The 23,012-nt window shown below is 36.1% G+C and overlaps 1 protein-coding gene across 2 annotated transcripts in view; it reads right to left on the reverse strand.

The window, feature by feature from the left end:
- The window catches only part of PRKG1 (protein kinase cGMP-dependent 1), a 1,186,942-nt gene that overhangs the window by 1,005,707 nt on the left and 158,223 nt on the right, over positions 1 to 23,012 (reverse strand). For both annotated transcript variants that reach the window (XM_004285352.3, XM_004285351.3), the window contains exon 2: positions 20,427 to 20,593. In XM_004285352.3, coding sequence (XP_004285400.1) covers positions 20,427 to 20,593 — 167 coding nt within the window. The remainder of the gene's footprint in view (positions 1 to 20,426; positions 20,594 to 23,012) is intronic.

Raw genomic sequence — 23,012 nt, forward strand, 5'->3', positions numbered from 1 at the left:
TAAATCCTGGTTATCATGGAGCACACAACTAAATAGGAAGCCAAATTATACCATCAGTCACTCAAAATCAGGGTCACTCAGAGGACTTGTTAAAGCACAGACTGCTGGGAGTTATGCCTAGACTTTCTGATGCAGTATGTCTGGGTTGGGCCCTGAGAATTTTCATCTCGAGCAAGTTCTCCAATGATGCTGATGTTGCTGGTTCAGAGATCACACTTTGAGACCCAATGAACTAGAATATAGTGATATTTGCCATGGAGAAGTAGAAAATCTGTGAAGGAAGAAATTACTTAAAAAAAAAAAAAAATCCCAAAAGTTTGATGGAGAAAATGGCATGAGCTCTGGCCTTAAGGGATGGAAAAGGATTTGAATGAGGTTTCATGATTTCTACCTTTTGGGTGCAAATGATCATATTTGAATGAATATGACAGCAGATGTTTTGATAATCCAAGAATGAAAACAAATTGAAGAGAAAGTATAAAATTCTGTTCAGTGGAAATAAGTGGCAACTATTATATCAAAAGAACCCATGATATAGATTTATCGGTAGAAACTGATATATACCAGTATGAAGAAAACCTATTAAAGAAATTTTGAATCTATATCTAATATTGCATGAATTAAAGAGTTAAATGAGACAATCTACATTATGGTACCATGTTGACTCCGGCCTAAGGGACCAAGTGTATTTGCTATTACATCATTGATGTTTTCTTGTTTTTAATTCCAGAAATTGCCTATTCTACAAAATGCATATTTTCTCTGAAGCATTACTGGTAAGTTGATAAAGAAATAGCTGGTTACAGGTTAAAACAGAGTGGGAATTCATAAGCCCTTTTACATTATCCTTCACTGAAAGAAAAAAATTACTCAAAATATATAAATAAAAACATTGCACACATGTAACACAGCATGCTACTTTGAGGAATGACTGAAGCTTAATGCACCCAATGTGTTACTCCCAAGTAGGGCAAATGCAGTTTCTGAGTCAGCTACAACTTCAAAGGTAAAATTTGAAGGAAAATCTGAAATTTCTTAGCTAAAAGGAACTGACATGAGAAGTATAATCAATGAACTGCACTGATGGAAAATACCATCCATGAACAATTAATAAAAGTATAATGTGTCAAATTCATGTTCCAATTCTGTAATTATAGACATGATTGATTAAGCAGTTCTTTATGAACTGGCATACCTAGTGGTGTGCCGAGTGGACTCTAACAGATTTAGCAACTCTGCATTCAGACATCATGTTGGTAATCTGAAATTAGTGATGATAGGAGTATTCACACCATGAAAATTTGCAAAGACTACAAGCAAGGGATCTCTTTTTCTTCTTCTTTTTCAGAGCTGATTGTTAAACATTTGCCATTTTCAATTCTGAGTTCCTACTTCTTGAGGCTAATGTACTAAAACTCTGATTATTTGCACATCATTAGAAGATGAGGGCTTCCCTGGTGGCGCAGTGGTTGAGAGTCCAGCTGCCAATGCAGGGGACACGGGTTCGTGCCCTGGTCTGGGAAGATCCCACATGCTGCGGAGCAGCTGGGCCTGTGAGCCATGGCCGCTGGGCCTGTGCGTCAGGAGCCTCTGCTCCGCAGCGGGAGAGGCCACAACAGTGAGAAGCCCTCGTACCGGAAAAAAAAAAAAAAGAAGATGAAAAGAAAGTTAAATATTTGAATTTCCTATGCTAAGAAGAAGAATTAGTATTATTTTTTTAAATGTTTACAGTGTCTTTAAATGAGTGCTAAATGTTTCACATTCAGTTCTTCCTCACAAGTACCCTTTGAGGAAGGTATTAAGTTACATTTTATAAGGAGTGAAACACAGATTCATTGAGGTAAAATAACTTGCCCAAGGCTTATTCTTGACTAGTATACATTACTGTCTCCCTAAGTCAAAAACATACTTGAGAGATTCTTCTGTCCTCTTCAGTCTTGGAAACAAGGATAATTGAACCTAAGTTATCCATTTTGAACAATATAAAATAATGTAATTAAAAAAGGGAGTGTTAAGGTTGTGTTAGTTTAAACACAGGGGAAATATTCTCAATAGTAACAGATTTTATGAAATTCAATTCTCTCCAATATTTTAGGACATGAAGCTTGACCTTACATAGTTCATGTAATGAAGCCTCAAGAAATATTTGATTATCTTTTAAAGGTTCCTTCGAATTTAGCAATTCTGTGTGTTTTTATGGTTGGGTGTTTTTAAAAAGGAATATATTTGGTATGATGAATTGATGAAAGACATTTGTCATTCATGGTAAAAGTTTATTAAACTCAGTTTCATTTTAGTCACAGGCAAAGCATTATAAGATATGAGAAGCTAAATATTTTTACTCAAAATGTTTCTAATATCTTTTGCTTTCCTTAGGGCAATGTTTAGCTCAACAAATTATCTCTTGAGCATAACGGGATACGCTTCCACATTGATGGAAGATTTATATACAGTTTTGAGAATGTCTCTATTACTACCATCTAATAATATTATTGCAATCTTAAATATACCAAGTGCCCTTCAAATTTTCATCTTTAAAGAGTTGAAAATTTATAAATGTATACACACACATACATGCGCGCACACACACACACACACACACACACACACAGTGCTCACACCTAAGGATCTTAATAGAAAGTCTGCACAGTCTAAATAATACCATGTTAGATCAAACAAGCAAACAGGTTTTTAAACCTTTGGCTTATTAAATTTCAACAGAGGATTTTAAATATTAAATAAATAAAAATTTCATCTAGAGGGAAAACAGGTAGATAATTTTCAGAATTAACTAGATGCTTAATAATTATTTTCTTAAAATTTTTCAGAAGCTCTAATAGCTTATTAGTCATTTTCATTTTCTATGAGAAGATAATTCTAGATTGAAGGGAATTTGATACAGATTTGTCTGTGTGTGTTACACATTTTTGCATGTGGATGGTTATGTGTATGGATTCCCTAAAATATACTGCAAAGTTTTGCTGTTGGGGAGCAAGCAAGATTCCATTAATAATTATTTGCTAAATGAATGAAACACTTACTATGTGCTGGCCCAGGGCTAGACACTGGGGAACATCCGCAAGGTTTCTGCCTACACGGAACTAAGAGTCTGGTAGACTAAAGAGGTTCTTCAATACTCATGTCTTCACTTAATCTTTTGAACTAAAATTCTGCTAATAAATTAAGAAAACATATTTGATACATAAACCTAGGCTTGGAGATGTCCAACTAAATACCAAAGAATTCAATCATTCCCACAGACCGTGTTTGTAAAATAGTGTGTGGTATTCCACAAACAGGATGACCTTACAAGAAATATATACACACATACAGATCTTGAACAGAAGATAGGGCCAATTTTCAAAATGGCACACTACAAAGAAATAGGAACTATTTTTCTTTCATACTAGTAGCTCAACCTCAAGCTTTTCAAAAGAGACATAATATTTCCTGTGTGTCATCTCAGTTGCCTGATTATAAAATACTGTATCTCCAACTTGTTTTCTTATTAAATTTTATCTTCAGAGTAGATTTCTTATTCCAAAACATATTTTAAACATTATATGGTTTGCGACTCTTTCATCAAAAAAAAAATCTTTAAACCCAAATACATCTTCTCTAACTCCTAAGCTAAATAGTTCTAGGAAGCAGCAGCAGCATGTAGCTTAAGTGAAATGTTATGTGAGGTCTGGAGAATTAAGCAGTTTGGAATAGGAGATGCAATTTTATTACATGGAAGTGACTCATTCTTACACCACCGAGTGTGATTTCTGAAATTGTTATCTGGAAGCAAATGTGTGAGGTAAACAGTCTTTTAAAAAACATAAGTAATGGGCTTCCCTGGTGGCGCAGTGGTTGAGAGTCTGCCTGCCGATGCAGGGGACACGGGTTCGTGCCCCGGTCCAGGAGGATCCCACATGCCGTGCAGCGGCAGGGCCCGTGAGCCGTGGCCGCTGAGCCTGCGCGTCCGGAGCCTGTGCTCCACGATGGGAGAGGCCACAACAGTGAGAGGCCTGCATACCGCAAAAAAAAATAATAATAAAAAAATAAAATAAAAAATAAAAAACATAAATAATAGCTCATCATTCTTTGTTCATCCTGGATAATAAATAAATGTAAAACACTGACTTAAAGATATTTTTCTGCATTAGTGATAAAGACACATTAACAATATAGTCTGAAATGTAAAAAATGATTTATGAAATTAATTAGCAAGTTCCTAGGAGGAAACACAACATCCAGTATATAATAATTTCTGTCCCATATAACTAGTTTGGTATTAATGAAGCCAACATGCAGGGAATATGTACTGTGTGTAGGCACTATGGTTAAAGAACTGGGGTTATAGAGAACACAAGTAGTTCCTGACCTTAAGTTACTGAGAAAGAGCGAAATATGTTAATGTCTATCCCCTAAAATTCACTCCCTCCTTCATTTTAGTAAGAGAACCACCCTCACCAACTTGTAACTAGACAAATGGCTACCTTTGTAGAGATTACTTTTTTCTAGCTTTTCTTGTAGCTACATTCTGGACAAGAGGATGAGAGCAAGTGAAGGGTGTAACTTCCCCTTGAGGAAGAAGCTCCTTGCCCTGTCATTCCTGTCCCCCCCATCCCAGACGTGGGAACACCTAGTAGTCCCCGGTGAGGACCCAGCTTCAGCTCTCTATATAATGATCACACCTGGGTGATAGCAGAGCAACAAGATGGAAGCAACCTGGATGCCCGAATAACCACATGGAGTATAGCTGCTCCCAGCTTCCTCCACTGACCTCAAGGATATTACATCAAAGAGAAATAAACTTACATTTTATTTGAACCATTGTATTTTGAGGGCTTTTTTTTTTTTTTTGCTGTACGCAGGCCTCTCACTGTTGTGGCCTCTCCCATTGCGGAGCACAGGCTCCGGACGCGCAGGCTCAGCGGCCATGGCTCACGGGCCTAGCCGCTCCGCAGCATGTGGGATCTTCCCGGACCAGGGCACGAACCCGTGTCCCCTGCATCGGCAGGCGGACTCCCAACCACTGTGCCACCAGGAAAGCCCTGAGGGCTTTTTTGATACTGCAACTTAGTGAATCCCTAATACAATAAATAAGCAAACACGAGACATCTGCTGACAGTCTTGCTCCTCAGCTAGTCTTCCTAATTTCTGTAAAAGGCAAACTCCATTGTTCTATAGTTGTTCAGGCCCAAAATTCGGAATCCTTCATGCTTCACTTTAGCTCACATACAATTTTTAGTCCAACCCATTATCAGATACTACTGGCGGAACTTTTAAAACAGCTCCTAAATTTGACCATTTCTTACCATCTCCACTTGTACCCCTTTAGTCCAAGTCATCATTATCCCCCTTCTTAACTATTTCAATAGCCTCCTAACTGATATCCCAGCTTCCTTTTGCTACTAGAGAGTTTGTCATAGCTGCAAAAAAGCTCTAAGGTAAAGCATGTTGCTCTTTTGCTCAAACCCTTCTAGGAATTCCCACCGTGCTTAAAAGCAAAAAAAGAATATATTTTTATATTTATATATATTTATAAATATAAATATAAATATATATATATATATATATATAGCCCTTACCATGGCTACAATGCCACTGAAACTCTTCTATCATTGCTTTCTTTACCTAACTCCTTCACCTGCACCCCTGTGACCATTTACCCCACTCCAGTCACACTGGCTTCCATACTGTTCTTTGAACATGTCAACCACAACCCCATCTCACGGCTTGACACATTTTTATTCCTTTTGCCTAAAATGTTCTTCCTTCGGATATTAGCATGGCCCATCATCACCTCATTCATGTCTCTGCTTCTGCTTAATGTTCAACTTATAGAGTCCTTCCGTGACTACCGTGCAAAATATACCAATCCTTCCCCATCCTGCATGTCACTCTCTGTCCCCTTACCACACTTTGGTTTTCATAGCACTTATCGGTACCTGATCTCTATATATAGCTCACACACACACACACACACACACACACACACACACACACACATACACAGACACACACTATATATATAATGTGTGCATGTGTATATATATATATATATATATATATATATATATATATGTCTGTACTCAACACATACACATTATACATAGTATTTGTTTGTTTGTTTGTTGTGTATCTCCCCCATTAGGATAAAAGCACTAGAGAAATTCTGTATCCTTTGGTCTCTACTATAACCTAAACACTTGGAACAATGTCTGGCACGTAATACATGCAAAATAAGTACTTCCTGAATGAATAAATTGGATGAATGAACAAAACACAGTCTGACCAATGTTCTTGTATAGAGGGACCCAGAAGATGTTATAGGAACTTCAGAAAAGAGAATCCAGCCCAGTTAGGAGGTGTCAGAGAAGGCTTCTTAGCAGAGCCAACATCTACATTGACCATGAAGAGCAGTAATATTTCAGTGTATATACTCCAGTCAGAGGAAAACACAGAGTCAGAAAGACAAGCAACTATTTGAAGAAGTTGAGCCAGAGCCATGGAGTGCTGAGTGCAGGGAATCTAACAGGGAAGCAGAAGCAGATCAATAAGCAATGGTGCACCCCAGGTGCCAGACACAGGAATTGATGCTTGACATATACTATATTACTTGACAAATGAGGCAACGATGACTAGAAAAGTTTAGAGAATTTCCCCAAGGTTACTGAGCTAGTTAGATGGCAAAATCAAGATTGAAGTTCGCATCTGCTAAGTTCCAAAACCCAGCTCTCTTCATTACACTGTATAGTCATCTGCCAGAAGGAGTTTGGCTTTTTACCATGGGAAGGCACTGGAAAACATCAAACAGGGAGATGACATAAACATATTTGTCTTTGAGTAAGATCTTGCTTATGGTAGTGTAGAGAACGTATGAAAGTGAAATAAGCCTAGAGACAGAAAGACCTAGAGTAATTGGAAAATTTCAAAAGAAGTTATAATAGTCCTCAACCAGAGCAGTAGCAAACAGGGACACAGGAGAGTGATAAGCTGATAGATTGAAGAGGATTTGCAGATCAACAGATGTGGAGCCTGGAACCACTCCTGGGTTTCTAAGCGTGAGCTAATGCCAGGGGAAAAGGAGGTATCATCCATGAATTTGGGGAGTAGAGCAGGTAAAGTACAGAGAGGATTATTTCAATATGGTCACATGCTGCTTAAGGGATGAATCTGGATTAAACTCCTAGAATTTATAGCTTTTAGTCCAGTGGTCATTTCTCTACAAGACAACTGAGACCAAATGGCCAAAGCTTATAACATAAAGCACAAGAGACAGAAACCTACTTCAGTCATCTGGTTATGCCAAGAATAGTCTGTGCTTTGTGAGAACAGGAAACAAAATGTACTGTTGTATAAAACACTGAACTATAACTTGCATAAAGAACAAATATTAAAATTAATTTCTCATCACAATATAATGTCATGTGTGTTCACAGTTGGAATAAGTCTTTCATCTCTCAATGTTACTTGTCTCATAAAAGCTGCTTTGCAGAGTAGAAAGAAGAACATTGTCTTTCCAAGAACAATAAATGAAAGCAGCATCTTTTTTTAACTCATCCCAAGAAAATGCTTGGTGGTGAGATATCAAAAACAAGCAAATGCACTAGCAAATGAAAAAGCTCTTTGCAAAATGTACCACAAGAGAAATAAGTAGAGATTTCAAACATTTACTTAGCAACGAGTATTTTAAAAGAGATAACCAAGCAATAAGCTGACAGTTTAGGTTTACCTGTGCATTGAGAGTATTACACTGGGACCACATGTAAAATAATGCACTCTCTTTTTAAATCTGAAAGCATTTAAGGTACCAGACGAGTTGTTCTGAGCCTTCAGAATACAAAATGTTGCATCTTCAAGGATGTTTTTAAGTGAGAAATAAGCACAGGGTAAAGCCACTTTCTTCTTCTCCTAAAATGCTGATTGGATTAAAAAATTTTGATTCTTTTATTCCTTTAGAACTGTATTTAAAGTCTAATTACAAAAAAAAAAAAATCAGTATCCTATTACACTAAATCAGGATAATCACTGGGGAACTCAATTCGATTCCCAAATCTTAAACGTTAGAAAGTGTGCAAACAGAACCTACAAAATGCCTCAAGAATACCTTTCAAAACTGTGAAATGGAATGTAATTAACAGGATAATAAGCACTTCAATGGAACTTACTCACCCACTCTTGATACGTATTGGCTATTTGCTCTGGATTTAAATGCCAGCCCTTACAGAAAATTTTGTTTCTAATGTACCAAGACTTTATTTAAAAAACCATTTGTTTTGTAACATGGTCCTATTTCTGTGCTATTTGAAGGCTGGGGAGTTGATATCTGATATTTTGAACCTTAAACTAATCCTCGATTGTTTTCTGAAACAAACATCCAATCGGTCATATTTGTCTTCAGGTCATATAGCTTAAGGCAGTGGTTCTCAAACTTTTATCCTCAAAACCTCTTTGCATTATGAAAAATTACTGAAAACCTCAAAAAGCTTTTGCTTACATGGGCTGCATTTATCAATATTTATTCCATTAAACCTTAAAACTGAGAATTTTTGTAAATAGTCATTCTCTTGAAAGTAATAAACTTATTACATGTTAAAATATAGTTTTAAATAAAATTAACTACATTTTAAAAACAAAAATTTAATAGGAACCATCCCACTGTTTTATACTTTTTGGATATCTAATTGATGTCTGGCTCAATAGAAGACTGCTGCACTTTCTGCTTCTGTATTCAACCTGCTGCTATATCTCACATATCGTGTGGCTTCTACAGAACTCTACTGTACACTCATGAGAGAATGAGACAGAAGACAAATAACATGCTCATGCTATTATGAAAATAGGTTTGACCTCAAGGAGCCCCTAAAAGGGTCCACAGACTACGCTTTGAGAATTGCTGCCTTGAGGATACTAGTTTGCACAAAGTAGGAAGAAATTTTCAGTTTTCTGTGAGGATTTTTCATGGATAATTTTAAAATATTTATGAACATTTGTATCTATGATTTACCTACTTAACCTGTGGCATGTAAAACAACTATAATTATAAGAGAACTACTTTCATCAATCTTCCTCTTATGCTTGGTTTAGTTATAATTCTTGTACCTCCACAATGTGACCTCTTAACTGAGCTTTCAGACGTGTATTCACTGTCATCAACTTGAAATCTCCAGTGGGATGTCTAATAGGCACCTTGACTTCACCTTGTCACAACAGAATTCTTGATTTACTTTCTTAAACACGAACACCTCTCACTTTTTCCCATCTTGGAAAATGGCACCACCATTACCCAACTATTTAAATCAAAAACCTAAAAGTCATTCCTAATTTCTCTTTCTTTCTCACCCATATCACAACTGTGAGCTGCAGAATATACCACACTTCCCGCATCTCCCACACTGCCATCCAAGCCCAAGCCAACATCATAGTTTGCTTGGATTACTGCTATAGCCCCCCAAATGGTATCCCTGTTGCTCCCACCACTTTACAACACATGTTTTCCAACCTCTGATTATTAGTGCCATCCATTTTTTTTTTACCTATTAAACATAAATCAAACCAGGTCCTATCTCAACCTAAACCCCTAAATCTCTTGGAATAAAAAATCAACTACTTATTGGGTACCACAGGTGACCTTGCCTCTGCCAACCTTTCCAACCTTAACTCATGCCATTGCCGTCTTTCTGTCTCTAACATTTCCCCACCTTGTAGCTTTACTACTTGCCATTGTCTGACCTCACCTGGAATCCTGTATCCACACTTTTGTGTCTGGCTCCTTCTTGTCATTCAGGTTTCAACTCAAATGTTACCCTTGCAGCGAAACCTTCCCTGAGCCACCCAATCATTACGACACCCACCTTCATGATTCTCTCTTACATCATCCTGTTGTATCTAATGTATTCATAGCACTGATCACTGTCTGAATGTATTTGCTTGCCTCCATGCTTTTTCTTTGTCCTTTTCCCCTATTACCATCACCAGGATGGAAACTCTAGAAGAGAAGGGGTTGTGTATGTCTTGTTCACTATTACATCCTCAGTGCCCACTGAGATATAGTCAGCATCAAGGAGGTAGTTTTTAGGAATCGAAATTGAGAAATGAATAATCAAATAAATGAATTAGTAAATCATAGTAAGGAAACTATTGAAGAACTTCATTGAAAACTTTCTTTGCTATTCTCAATTATTGAGGGAAATACAAAGAATTTCATATATTCATGAACTACATTCAGTTAAATCCAAGCTCTGCTTTATCTATAACACCCTTTCTACTTTTGTAGAAACACACCATATGGAGGGAGAGAAAGTATGGTAGCTCAGCAATGCCTGCTATGTATATATGTAACCTAATTCTCAACACAAAGAAAAATCTGCTGAAACATTTTTCCTATTTCATATGCCTTTGACCTTTACAACTGATAAACTTATATAAAAATTCAAATTCATAGGATTAAATGAAATTTCAAAACTTTCTGTACAAGTCATCTTAATTTGCTTTGAAGAGAATGGTCTGCACAATGGTGCTCAAAAACCTACAAACCAAGTGTTTTTTCTTTGCAGACTAATTTTAAATCACATGAGAGCCTTATCATCAATACTTATCATTAATCTTCTGCTTTTCTTGTAAATTTGATTTTGCCCATTTATAGAATCCTATATATGATACTACCACCATCCCATCATCTCCTGGAAGATAAGCCGAACTCTGAGAATGGATAACTTCATGTAAATTCATATACATGTACATGGGCACAAAGTACAAATATGTGTGTATTTCCAACAGGGTGAGTCAATACAAATCTTTGCACCAGAAATCTTTTAAATATGGCTTTAATTTGACGGCATGTACCATTATTGAATGAACCATCGGAGAAAGCATAGATCTACCTTAAGAATATGCTGAAGGTATTAAATATTCTAAACCATTATGAAATGCAATGTAATAAAAGAGTAATGTAAAATGATGGTCTATAAACATGAGCCAAATATAAAATGTAACACTGAATTATGTTCTTATAGTCATAAAAATGAAAAAAATTGATGAGTATGTGAATGGCTTTTAATGAGAGTTATTACAATAGACTATTAACTAAGTTCTACTGGGAATAAATGCTCACTCACTCTCTTCTTTTTACCAGTAGGGAATAAATGATCTTTTAAAGAAGCATACTCGATTTTGAAGGAAAATTTTAAACACTGACTATTAATTACGATTTTATGAAAAATTTTGGTTTCTCTCTGAAAATACACCATTGTGTATTTGTGAAATGGAAAACCACCTTTCATAAGAGTTTGGTCACCTTCACTAGATGCTTTTTCTAATATGGCTTTGCTATTGATAAATTAACAGAGTAACTTGCTTTGATATTGAAAAGTGTACAGAATAACTTAACTCTTCCAGTTAAGTTACACAAGATTGCAAAGAGCAAATAAAAAGTAAATGTTTGGGTTTAAAAGCATTAGCTCACATATATTCTTATGAATAACTATAAGATAGTTTTGGATACAAAGAAAGCTACTTAATTTGGTAAAGTTGGGCAAATTAGGCAAAAAAATGGTATTAAATAAATCATTAATGTAAATATACTCAGTAACAAGTCCTTGATACTTTAAATATGCATGAAATGTGGATTCTCAGGAATTGATTTTAATACCATTTTAAGTCATCTATCATAAATCTAAATCTGGGCACTTCTGCAGGAGCTTTGGTACAAAAATATTTTCATTTTCATCAGAAAGGAGTTTATGGAAGGGCCTAAATATAAAATATAAAGATCATTATATAAATATAAATATCAAAACATAAAGATCAGACTCAGAACACAACCTTCCAAAGGTACAGTAGTTAAATTCAGATAAAGTATGTGCAATTACAGGCTGCGTTCCTCAAATGCGGAGTCATGGGAGAATTCCAATAAGGACTTCAGAGACCCATTTCAATCTTTCCTGGAGTGGGGGTGGGTGGACTGTTGCCATGGTAGTCACACCAGGCAGTTTCACTGTGCTGGGAAGTAGCGCCCATCTTCCCTGCCCTTTGAGAGTGTGCCAAAACGATTACTAACCATTCAAGGATTTTTCATTAGAGGGATGGATATTAAAAGCATTAGTCTATCTAGCCCCCCCACAAAAATCACTGAAAATCTTGTTAAAGTCCCTGAAGAAATACATCTGTGAGTTCTTAAAATGAGCCCTCAACAATTTTAGAATCCTGTTTATTGTTCAGCATGCAAACTTCTCAACAGTTCCATGAAAGGATGGCTGAAGTAAATTTCACCTCATTAGCAAGAAATCAATGTGTTCTTACACTATTGTCAAGAAGGTACTAATCCACATTTTCTTTTCATTTTTTCAGCTATGCTGATTTTGGTTTTCATTTTCATCAAAAATATATTTTTAAACTTTCAAATTTGCCATTCTCTCAAAATTGAAGAATGGATATAGTGATATTTTAGCAAAATGAGTCAGCACAGAAGTAAATCCCGTAACTGTTGTGAAGAAAAAAAGATAGTTGTACCTTTTTAACATAATCCATGATCTGTTGTACCAATTTCAGATTAATTTTTTTGAAAAAAATTGATGGCTTTTCAACTATCATCTCAAAAAAATAAGCATAGCAAGTTTTAATTATTTTGGCTTTCAGGAGTCTTCAAAAGTAAGAAAAGCTGCACTCTTCACTTTCTTTTTCACCATTAATAATTTAGAAAGAAAATGGAGAACTACACATTAGTATAACCACAACGTGATAAGGCTTATTTTACAAAATCAAACAAGGACTTCAGTAGCCAAATCAATATTAAGAATACTATCCTTCAAAATATGTCATTTTTAGATAATGATGTTCTTGATCAAACTTCTTTAATTTTTCTTGAATTATACAAAAAATGTCATTACTTTATAGTGGTACATACACATACACCCTTACAAACTTTAGCCAAAAAAAATATTAATCACTTACCCCTATTCATCAAATCTGTCACTAAACGGCTTGTGATTATTTCCAAATGTAAAATCTACCCTCACGGGGAAAAGAAATCGCTATCATCAAGCATATTCAAAAACATATTTACTGTCCCCTAAGGACAACTTATACAGAATTCTTTAAATATGTTGGAAAAAAAGGACACAGAAGCTAAAATGTACTGCCTTTCCAGCTTCCTGCTTTGAAAGAGACAACTCTCCTTTAGATTACAAATGTGGATATATTCCTTAAAGATAATACCTCACCTGCCTAACCTACTACACACATGCCTTCACGGACACACACATACTCATACACACATATGTGGGCATGAGAAACACTGCCTTCCAGGATTTCTTACAGAGATACAAAAAGCACAGACCAAGAAGAAGACTGATATATTCGACTACATTAAAATTAGTAACTTCTGTTCCTCAGAAGATACTCACAAAGTAGTAAAACTACAAGCTATATAGATGGGAGAAAAATATTTGCAATGCATGTAATTGACAAGGATTAAACTCCAAAATATGTAAAGTCAACCAACCGACAAAAAAATGGGCAGAAGACTCCAACAGACACTTCATAGAACACAAACTGCATATAAACACATGAAAAGATGCTCAACCTCATTAGTAATCAGGAGCAACATAACTGGAAACAATCCAAATATAATCAATAGCAGAAAGGATAAAGAAATTGGGTATAAAATAGTGGGAGTTAATATTGAAAAAAAAGTGAAGTAGCAGAAGAATACATGCAGTATTACTAGATTTATATCATATGAAATACAAAAACATTCCAAAGTGAACATGCACATTGTATACTGGGGTGGGTTTTTAAGAAGAAACTTTTGGAGGGCGGGGCTCTCATAAACTAACCTGTAAGGTACTTGTTCAGAGAAAACACAGACTCAGAATCTTGGAGCTTGGGAAAGGGATTAGGAGATGTGTTCAATTCAGCCACAGGGAACCACCCCCCTCCACCCACACAAACTTTATCCAAGCAGATGCTATGTAGTCACTGCTAGAGTGGGGTTCTTGCCATGACATCAGGTTGCTTCACACTTCTAGAACGTATTAATTAGCAGAATATTGATTCTCAAGCAGACCCAATGTAAGCTCCCCTATAACTTGCATTTTCTTTGGTCATCTAGATTCATGAAGACCAACTCCCTTTTCATGTGAGAGTGTTTTCAGCTTTAAAAACAGTTATTCTCTCCTCCTGAACCTTTCATCTGTACATGATATGGCAACTTGCTAAAAATAAATGTTATGCTTCCTGCACTCGCTCAAGTATATTCAAGTCTTTTTGAAAGGTTGGCACCCCAAAATAAACATGATACCCCATGGGGCATCTAACTGTCTCAGTTCCCTGTCCTTGCCATTAACTCCATAACTAAAATACATTTTAATATTCACATTTAAAACTTCCAGATTCCCTTTGCTTATAACTTTTCTCCAAATAGATATTTTGGCTTTATATAAGCAGTTGTTAAAAAACAAAATTCAACTGAGTAAATTTTAAAGATCTTACTGGTTTTAATTAATGGTGCATGAATTGGGCAGTATTCAATCAAGTAAATACGAAAGAAGTTCTAAGGAGCTGTACAAAATAAAAGGCTTTTATAGGCAGAAGGGAGCAGGAACGAGGAAGCGATATTAGACAAAAAAGTGGATTGGTTATGCCAAGGTCAATTTCCTTTTAGGGGATGTCAGGGGCCTACCAGGCAGATTACCTAACTACTGCTAATTAGGTGACTCCTGATTGACTGGTTTAAGATTCCATTTCTGGGAGAGCCAAAACTATAACTGAGTCTCAATTTGGTGACATGGGGCTTAGCATAAGTGGATGCATTCAGGGCCTGTTGTCTTATTTTTAACACAGCACATCAGCTTGTTCTTTATCATTAACATGATAAGCTTGGTCCTGTAAAAGGACTGCAAAAATAACTTTAAGTGCATTGATATTTTAACTATTCTAACCATAGCTTTCAGATGAACATGAAAAACTCAAAAGGCCAAAAGGCAACACCTGATTTTGGAGAATAAAATGGTCTGTTTCTCATGTTAAATTTACTGAACTAATTCATATGAAAATGCATTCAACTCCCTCATACTCTCAGGTAGTGTTTTGAATGCCAACTGACATGGTGAAGCTCTTCATTAATGTTCAATTTTACATAAAAATTCCTCTTTGAATGTCAGCTTTCGTATGTTATTTAATCATAAAAACAGTAAAACTGTTTCAGGGGATGGGATGGGAGTGGGAGAGAACTTGCAGTGTGAAGTTGTATAAGTTTACTGTTGATGGTGGGTGGCCAGCATGGTCCATTACCCATGTTGAAGAATAAATAGTGTTGGACATCAGCTCAACAAGCAGACCTGGTATCAACCGACTCGCTGGAAAGGGAAGCAGATGACCAGTCTTCAGAAGACAAAAGGGAAACCTCAGTGCAATAACAACAGAAACTTGAGAGATGATGCGAATAATCACAGATCACTTAGAATTAGTGTACAAAAGGCCTATTTAAAAAATCACTTGTGTGATGAGTTGAAAGAATTGTTCCTTCTTATAAAAGTATTTTTTAAAAACTGCGAGGAAAACAAAATCAGTGCTATTGATGGTAGACAGAAAAAGATTAAACCAAATCACAGTTATGCTTGCAGAAAGAAAGAAGGAACTAATAAGAGGAGAGGGATGGATATGAGACCATATATAAGGACTTAATAAAAGTCGTTATCATTAACAAGCACCTTGTGAAAAGGTGGTTTCACTTAAAAGTTTAACTTAAAATAGCCAATAATCAAAGAACACTAAACAGATACTTGCCATTTTCAGAAAACAAAATATAATCTGTCTGCTTCCAGAATGAAAGATCACAGGAACTATGATATCTCTAAGCAAATCAACCACTTCAATGGATATAAACTAGACATTTTTCACTACAAAAATATTAGATTCCTAAAGAAGGTGTTTGATTTACATAACCAATTCTCAATCACTAAATGAGAATTTCTTTTGGATGACAGTAGGCAGACGTTTATGTTTATGGAAAAAAAAGAGGGCAAGAATGTAAAGATATTAACAGGTATTACATCATAATAAAGGCCAATATCTATTGGTTTAAGAAAATAAGCTGTATTCAAGTATTTTGTAAGAGTCATTTATATATTTGAAAACATTATTAAAATATAAATCAAGCCTTAGCAACTTGATCCACTGCTGCCTTAAGTAACTAATACCAAAACAATTCTGATCAAAACTAGAAACTTCCACTAGCCAGTAACTATAAATAACTGAAAGTCATACAACTCATTCTGCTTGAAAATACATGATATATTTACACTACCTCCAGATGATTTTTCCCCAGTCATCCTAATTAGTAAAGTCTTAACATATGACCATTCTCCTTTGTTAAAACGATGAGAAAATTTGGCATTTAGGTATGCAGTAATACTTGGGACACTGCCCAAGCTAAAACAAAAATCATTAAAGACACAGGTTAAACAAGTATTTTATGAAGAAAACTTCATTTAACTGAAGAGAGACAGGAAAAATTGGACTGATTTTTCATGTTAACTCCTGGGTGTTTTTCTGAATGTTTTGATAATATGCAAGTTTGTGAAAGATCCTCTATAGCCTATTCATCCACTGTTGCTAGGGTATACTCTATAAATATTAATAATGTTCACAGATGAAAAAGAATCCATCTATATCAAGAAGGGTGCTATCTAAATTTTGAGAAGATTAAATGTGTTGATAAAAAACTAAGCAATAAAACATTTCCTCAATTAAAACTTATAAAAATTTAAATGATGGGTTTTTAAAAATTATTTTGACATGAGAATATTAGCATAAAATCAGCCAAACTTACATGGAACTGATTAGAATTACGGCTTGGGGACAGATCAGCATCAGGTTATAAGATCATGGTCATTTAGTGAGTTTAACTGAAGCAAACAACAGCATCATAGCAAAATCTGTGACTTTGAATACTGGTACCCTGTTTTTAAAAGCATAATTAAGATGACTTGCTATTTAGTCAATCTAGCAGTAAAAAGAAGATAAATAAAATATATTAAAATTAGCTTGGGCTTCCCTGGTGGCGCGGTGGTTGGGAGTCCGCCTGCCGATGCAGGGGACGCGAGTTCGTGCCCCGGTCCGGGAGGATCCCACGTGCTGCGGAGCGGCTGGGCCCGTGAGCCGTGGCCGCTGAGCCTGCGCGTCCGGAGCCTGTGCTCCGCGGCGGGAGAGGCCGCAGCGGTGAGAGGCCCGCGTACCGCGAGAAAAAAAAAAAAAAATTAGCTTGATGCAATGGGGAAAAAATTAGTATATTTACCTTTACTTAGGGACGTCTGCCACAGGTATTTCTTCTTTATTTTGTTACAAATGTGTTTGTATGTATGAGTGAGTGCATGTGTGCATAAAATCTTTGTTTCCTTCTCACTTGTAAGTCCTTATCATATAACATAAGATGTATTGACTTTATATCATAGTATTTAAGTATTGTTAACTTTACATCATAGTATTTGATTTATGAGGTATTAAGGAGAAGAGTAAACACTACCCACGGACTTTGCATCCTTTTCTGGGAAAAGGGTTTGTTTGTTTTCATTGTACACAGGATCATTATGTCATGTTAGGCAGAAGTATGACCTTGTTACTGTTTTTACTTGGAGGCTGAGTATGGTTTAAGGAGATGTATATGGGTGCCAAGTTGACAAGGAATGGACCTGTGATGGTTAATTTTCCATGTCAACTTGCAAACCCATGACATCCAGATATTTGGTCAAACATTACACTAGACATTTCTGTGAAGGTATTTTTTTTAGATGGAATTAACATTTAAATCATTAGTCTTTGAGTTAAAGCAGATTACTTTCTTAATGTTGGTAGACCTCATCTGATCAGTTGAAGGCCTTAACAGAAAAAAGACTGACCTCCCCTGAGGAAGGTGAATTCTGCCAGCAGTTGGCTTTCAGACTTGAGCTGTTGCATCAACCCTTCCCTGCGTCTCCAGCCTGCTGGCCTTACCCTGAGGGTTTTGGACTTGCCAGCTTCCACAATCACGGAAGCCAATTCCTTAAAATAAACCTCTCTCTCAGTACCCGGATACACAAACACACACACACCCTATTGGCTCTTTTTCTCTGGAGAACCCTCACTAATACATAGCCCTATAGTTAAGAGCTTGGGTTCTGAATCCAGATTACTTGCGTTCACTCCTAACTCTAAACCAGTTGGGCCTCAGTCTTCTCGTCTATAAAAGGGGATAATAAACATTAGCCCCTAACCTCACGGGATTACTTTGAGAATTAAATAAATTTTATACATGGAAACTGTTTAGAAAAAGCATGCTCTATATGTTGGACATTGAGTTCTAAAAACTCAATAAATATTAACTACAATTTCCAAGCTTCTTCTAATATAGCTAGTAAAGTTGCAGTTAGTCTTAGAAAACACAAATGGCGCGAATAAAAAGAATTTTTTAGAAAAAATATACGAGGAAAACTGCAACATACAGGTTTTCAAAATACTCATTTCTTGAATGGAATATCAATAACGAACATTTGAAAATCGCTGAAGTGAAGTACACCCTGCTTTATACAATAGCTGTGTTCTTAAAAACATACCTGCCAATAAAATACATAAATAATCAAATAATATGAAACTACTGATATGTTATAATCTCATAAATACTTTAAACTTGGTTTCTAATTGTTAATAGTTCTTAACATTTTGCCTCTATATTTTTATCCTCCACTTGGCCTCTATATATTTCGTCCATTTCTCTCATCCTTCCACATATACCCTTGCCCTATAATTTCACCTCCTTTCCCTGCAATTCTCTATCAAGTGTATATTGTTTGTGTTTTTGTTTATTGTATTTTGTTTTTGTTGGAAGAAAGCCTAGCCGAACATTTATGTCCTTCTGGCTTGAGGAAAACTTTATAACACTGACACAAAAGCTGAAAACTATAAAGAAATAAAAATGACAGAAATTAATACTTAAATATCAGGTGCCTGATATATGTCAAAAAAGACCACAAAGAAAAATTAGTGTAGAAAGAACACTTCTTACATACTGTCAAGTATTTAATGGAAATATTAATACTGATCTTTTCTTCTTATTTATTTACTTTTTAACATCTTTATTGGAGTATAATTGCTTTACGATGGTGTGTCAGTTTCTGCTGTATAACGAAGTGAATCAGCTACGTATATGAATAATACTGATTGCTATTCTACAATGCTTTACACTTTACATTACACATCCACACAACTTATTCCATACTAACTTCATAACAATCCTACAAAGAAGTTAGAAAGCAAGTTTTTCAGCACAGGCACTAAGGACAGGTAATTCTTTGCTGTGGGTCGCTGCCCTGTTGAGTAGCACCCCTGGTCTTTACCTAATAGATGCTAGGAGCCTCCCCCCACTTCCACACTCACTCACATTGTAACAACCAGACGTCTCCAGACATTGCCAAATGTCCCTGGGGAACAGAATCATCACCAGTTGAAAACCACTGCCAGAAACAAATAGTATCTTCTTTTTTATAAGCCTGGTGAAACTCAGTGAAGTTGATTGACTTGCCCAAATACACCCCTCCTCTGAATGACCTAGAAACTTGACAGTTATAGGACTCTGCCGTGAATGTTCTGGGTAAAACACGAACTGCCATCAGATAAATCGACTGTGATTTTTCTACGCCAACCACCTTCTGTTACAGACATTTCTGAACTCACTTTCTTCTCCGCTAATTCAGTCATGATTTCTTCATGGCTTCTTTCTTCCTCCAAAAGGAAAACATGCCATCATAAATTTCAAGTTAGAAATACACATTATGAAAATTTACGTAAGCGCAGAACGTATTTATACAGTGCATGCCTCGGGTTTTTTTCAAAGCAGTTTCTACCTTAGTTTGTGCAAGATTTATAAAGGAAGCTATTGCTCTTATTAATCAGGTGGCTAATATACCATCCAACCTTCATGATCTGCCTCTATCAGACACATATGAAACACTGAAAACATTCTCTTTTTATAGAAGCATCATAGCAGGAAACCTAGTCATATACTGGGAGGTAAAAGTAGAGCTGAAGACACTTTGATTATCTGACCAAAAATACTTCCAAGAGACTTGAGCTTTCACTGAAGCTTTGTGAGTTTGCTCAATGATCTGACAGTGTGTGGTCTTATTCAGTGCAATAAATAGCAATTCTTTCTTTCACGTTATCATCCTTCCCCCAGGTCTGAAAAAATACTAGATTCTCATATTAATAATTCTAAACACAAACACTTCAAATGATTAATCAACCACTAAGCAGTGTCCTACCTCTTTTCAAACTATTTCTCAACAACAACAAAAAGGAAAAACGGAATTGTATCGTGCAATGCATTGCCATCTGTGTGCAGGCTGATAAGACGGAAAGAGAATATTTGAATGTCAGAGGAACATAGTTACAAACCATACCTTCCATGACATACACCAGCGACCCCACATCTCCTTCTTTGATGATGCAACTGTCTTTGCCGTACTCCACTGGGTACATACAGTCCACAATCTCTTGGATCTGTGACAGCTCCAAGTTCTTCATAAAGTCGTTGTCAAGGATGGCTTCCTTTATAAGATCCTTGGACCTACGGTAAGAGAGGGAAGATTTACTGGCAGAGCTGACAAGCGCTTTCACCGTTTGTGGAGTTGAGCAGAGCCAGACAGCATTCAGGCACACTACAAAGGCATTTTCTTGTTAGGAAGCCGATAGTTTCCTGACAGACCTGAGAACAAAGTAACTCCATGGCAGCAGGAAAGACATTAAGAAATTTTCCTTTAAGTAAAATATCATTTAATGTATATGGGACCGACAAACAAGCAAAACCATACAATTCCATTTTGTTTTACTTATTTGTTTTACTTATTATTATTGTTTTGTGTGTTTTTTTGCGGTACACGGCCTCTCACTGTTGTGGCCTCTCCCATTGCAGAGCACAGGCTCCGGACGCACAGGCTCAGCGGCCATGGCTCACAGGCCCAGATGCTCCGTGGCACGTGGGATCTTCCCGGACCGGGGCACGAACCCGTGTCCCCTGCATTGGCAGGCGGACTCTCAACCACTGCGCCACCAGGGAAGCCCTTTACTTATTATTATACACAATTTGTTTACTTATTTTTTTGTGTGCCTCTTCCACTAGACTTTATGCTCTGTGAGGGCAGGGATCATTTTTAGCTTTTTCTCTACTATATGCCCAGTGTCTACTACAATGCCAGTTACAGTACAGGTGCTCAAGAAATATGCTGGATTTAAGAAAATAGTAAAGAATTGGATACTTAATTAGCTGTTTGGAAAAACTGGTATAAATGTGACAGTTCTTTATCCATACCTCATGCTTCTTTAGAGAAGATTTATTTCTTCAAGCAGCTTAAATTGAGGTAACTAGGCAGATAAAACTGTACTGAACAAGATGTTTTAAACACAATATGGTTTACACATGGGATTAAACAGGTAGTCGGCAGGAAAAATATTTACAAATTCTATAATTGGGATTCAGTGGTTAACAGGGAAGTTTTGCAGAACTAGAAATATGGTGATCATTTGATTCTCTGGGATAAGAAGTTTCAAATAAATTCCTAAGGATACAAAACTCAAAGTAAAGAGAAACCGAGAAATATTTTGTCAGGAGTTATACAATCAGAGTACTGTCAGAAAAGTCAGAAACTGGATAAGACAAAAGCAAAGTCCTTAGCAACACAGAGCGTAAGCAACACATTTGGAATTTTATGTTAAAAGTCTTAATTTGAAAAGCATCTGACTACAAGCTGGTCCTTGTTCACATTTGCTTAACGAGTGGCTTTCAGGGAAGTGACCTGCAGTAGTGAATACTGACTACGGCATTAGCACTCCTCAATTCTTCCTGTTTTCTGTTCTAGACCTCAGTCTAACTGATCTAGCCTTCTCACATTATGTTTTGTAATGATTTGATTTTAAGTAGTAAAAAGGTATACATAAAAAATTAAAACAATATAAAATTTATCAACATGAAAAATATACCTAGAATGGACTGTTATGATGCAATTAAATTGTCTATGAAGAGTGTGAACAGCATGGAAAAAATCTTATACTATTTTTAAGTGAAAAAGCATGAAACAGATTGTTTTCAGAACACAAAAGCACGTGTGTGTGAAATGTAAAGAAAATAGGCTTTCAAATTAGATATATTTGGGTCCCAATCCTAGTGCTGTCATGTGTTAAAACCTTGAGCAGGTTGTTTTACTTTTCTGAATTTCCACTAACTTGGAAAAAATATCTGCATTACCATGCTCATAGCAGAATTATTTGCAATAGCCAAGACCTGAAAACAACCTACGCATCCACTGATGGATGAATGGATGAAGTAGTTGAGGCATGTATATATAGATATAGATACACAATGGAATATTATTCAGCCCTAAAAAATGAGAAAATCCTACCATTTGTAACTACACAGATGAATCTTGAAGGCATTATGCTAAGTGAAATAAATCAGACAGAGAAAGAAAAATACTGTATGATCTCACTCTATGTGGAATCAAATTTTTAAAAAAACTCATAGAAAAAAGAGATCAGACTTGTGGTTACCAGAGGTGGTGTGGCGGGGAGGGGGAATCTGAGGAAGGTAGTCAAAAGGTACAGACTTCCAGTTATAAGATAAATAAGTACTAGTGACATAATGTACAAAATAATGACTATAGTTAACATTACTGTATGATACAAAGGAAAGTTAAGAGAGTAGATCCTAAGAATTTTCATCACAAGGATAATTATTTGAATTTTCTTTTTCTTTTTCTCTATATGAGATGATGGATGTTAACTAAACTTACTGTGATAATCACCTCCCAATATAGGTAAACAAACCATCATGCTGTACACTTCAAATTTATATGGTGATGAATATCAACTATTTCTTAATAAAACTGGAAAAACTATGTGAAGACTGGTAAAAATATAATGTTACTTTGAGTAAATGGTGGGTGAAAAGGTGGTGGTAGTAATTGCAGTTGCAGTAATAGGAAGAATAGTAA

This window comes from Orcinus orca, chromosome 14 (assembly GCF_937001465.1).
Source record: "Orcinus orca chromosome 14, mOrcOrc1.1, whole genome shotgun sequence".
NCBI classification, from domain to species: domain Eukaryota; kingdom Metazoa; phylum Chordata; class Mammalia; order Artiodactyla; family Delphinidae; genus Orcinus; species Orcinus orca.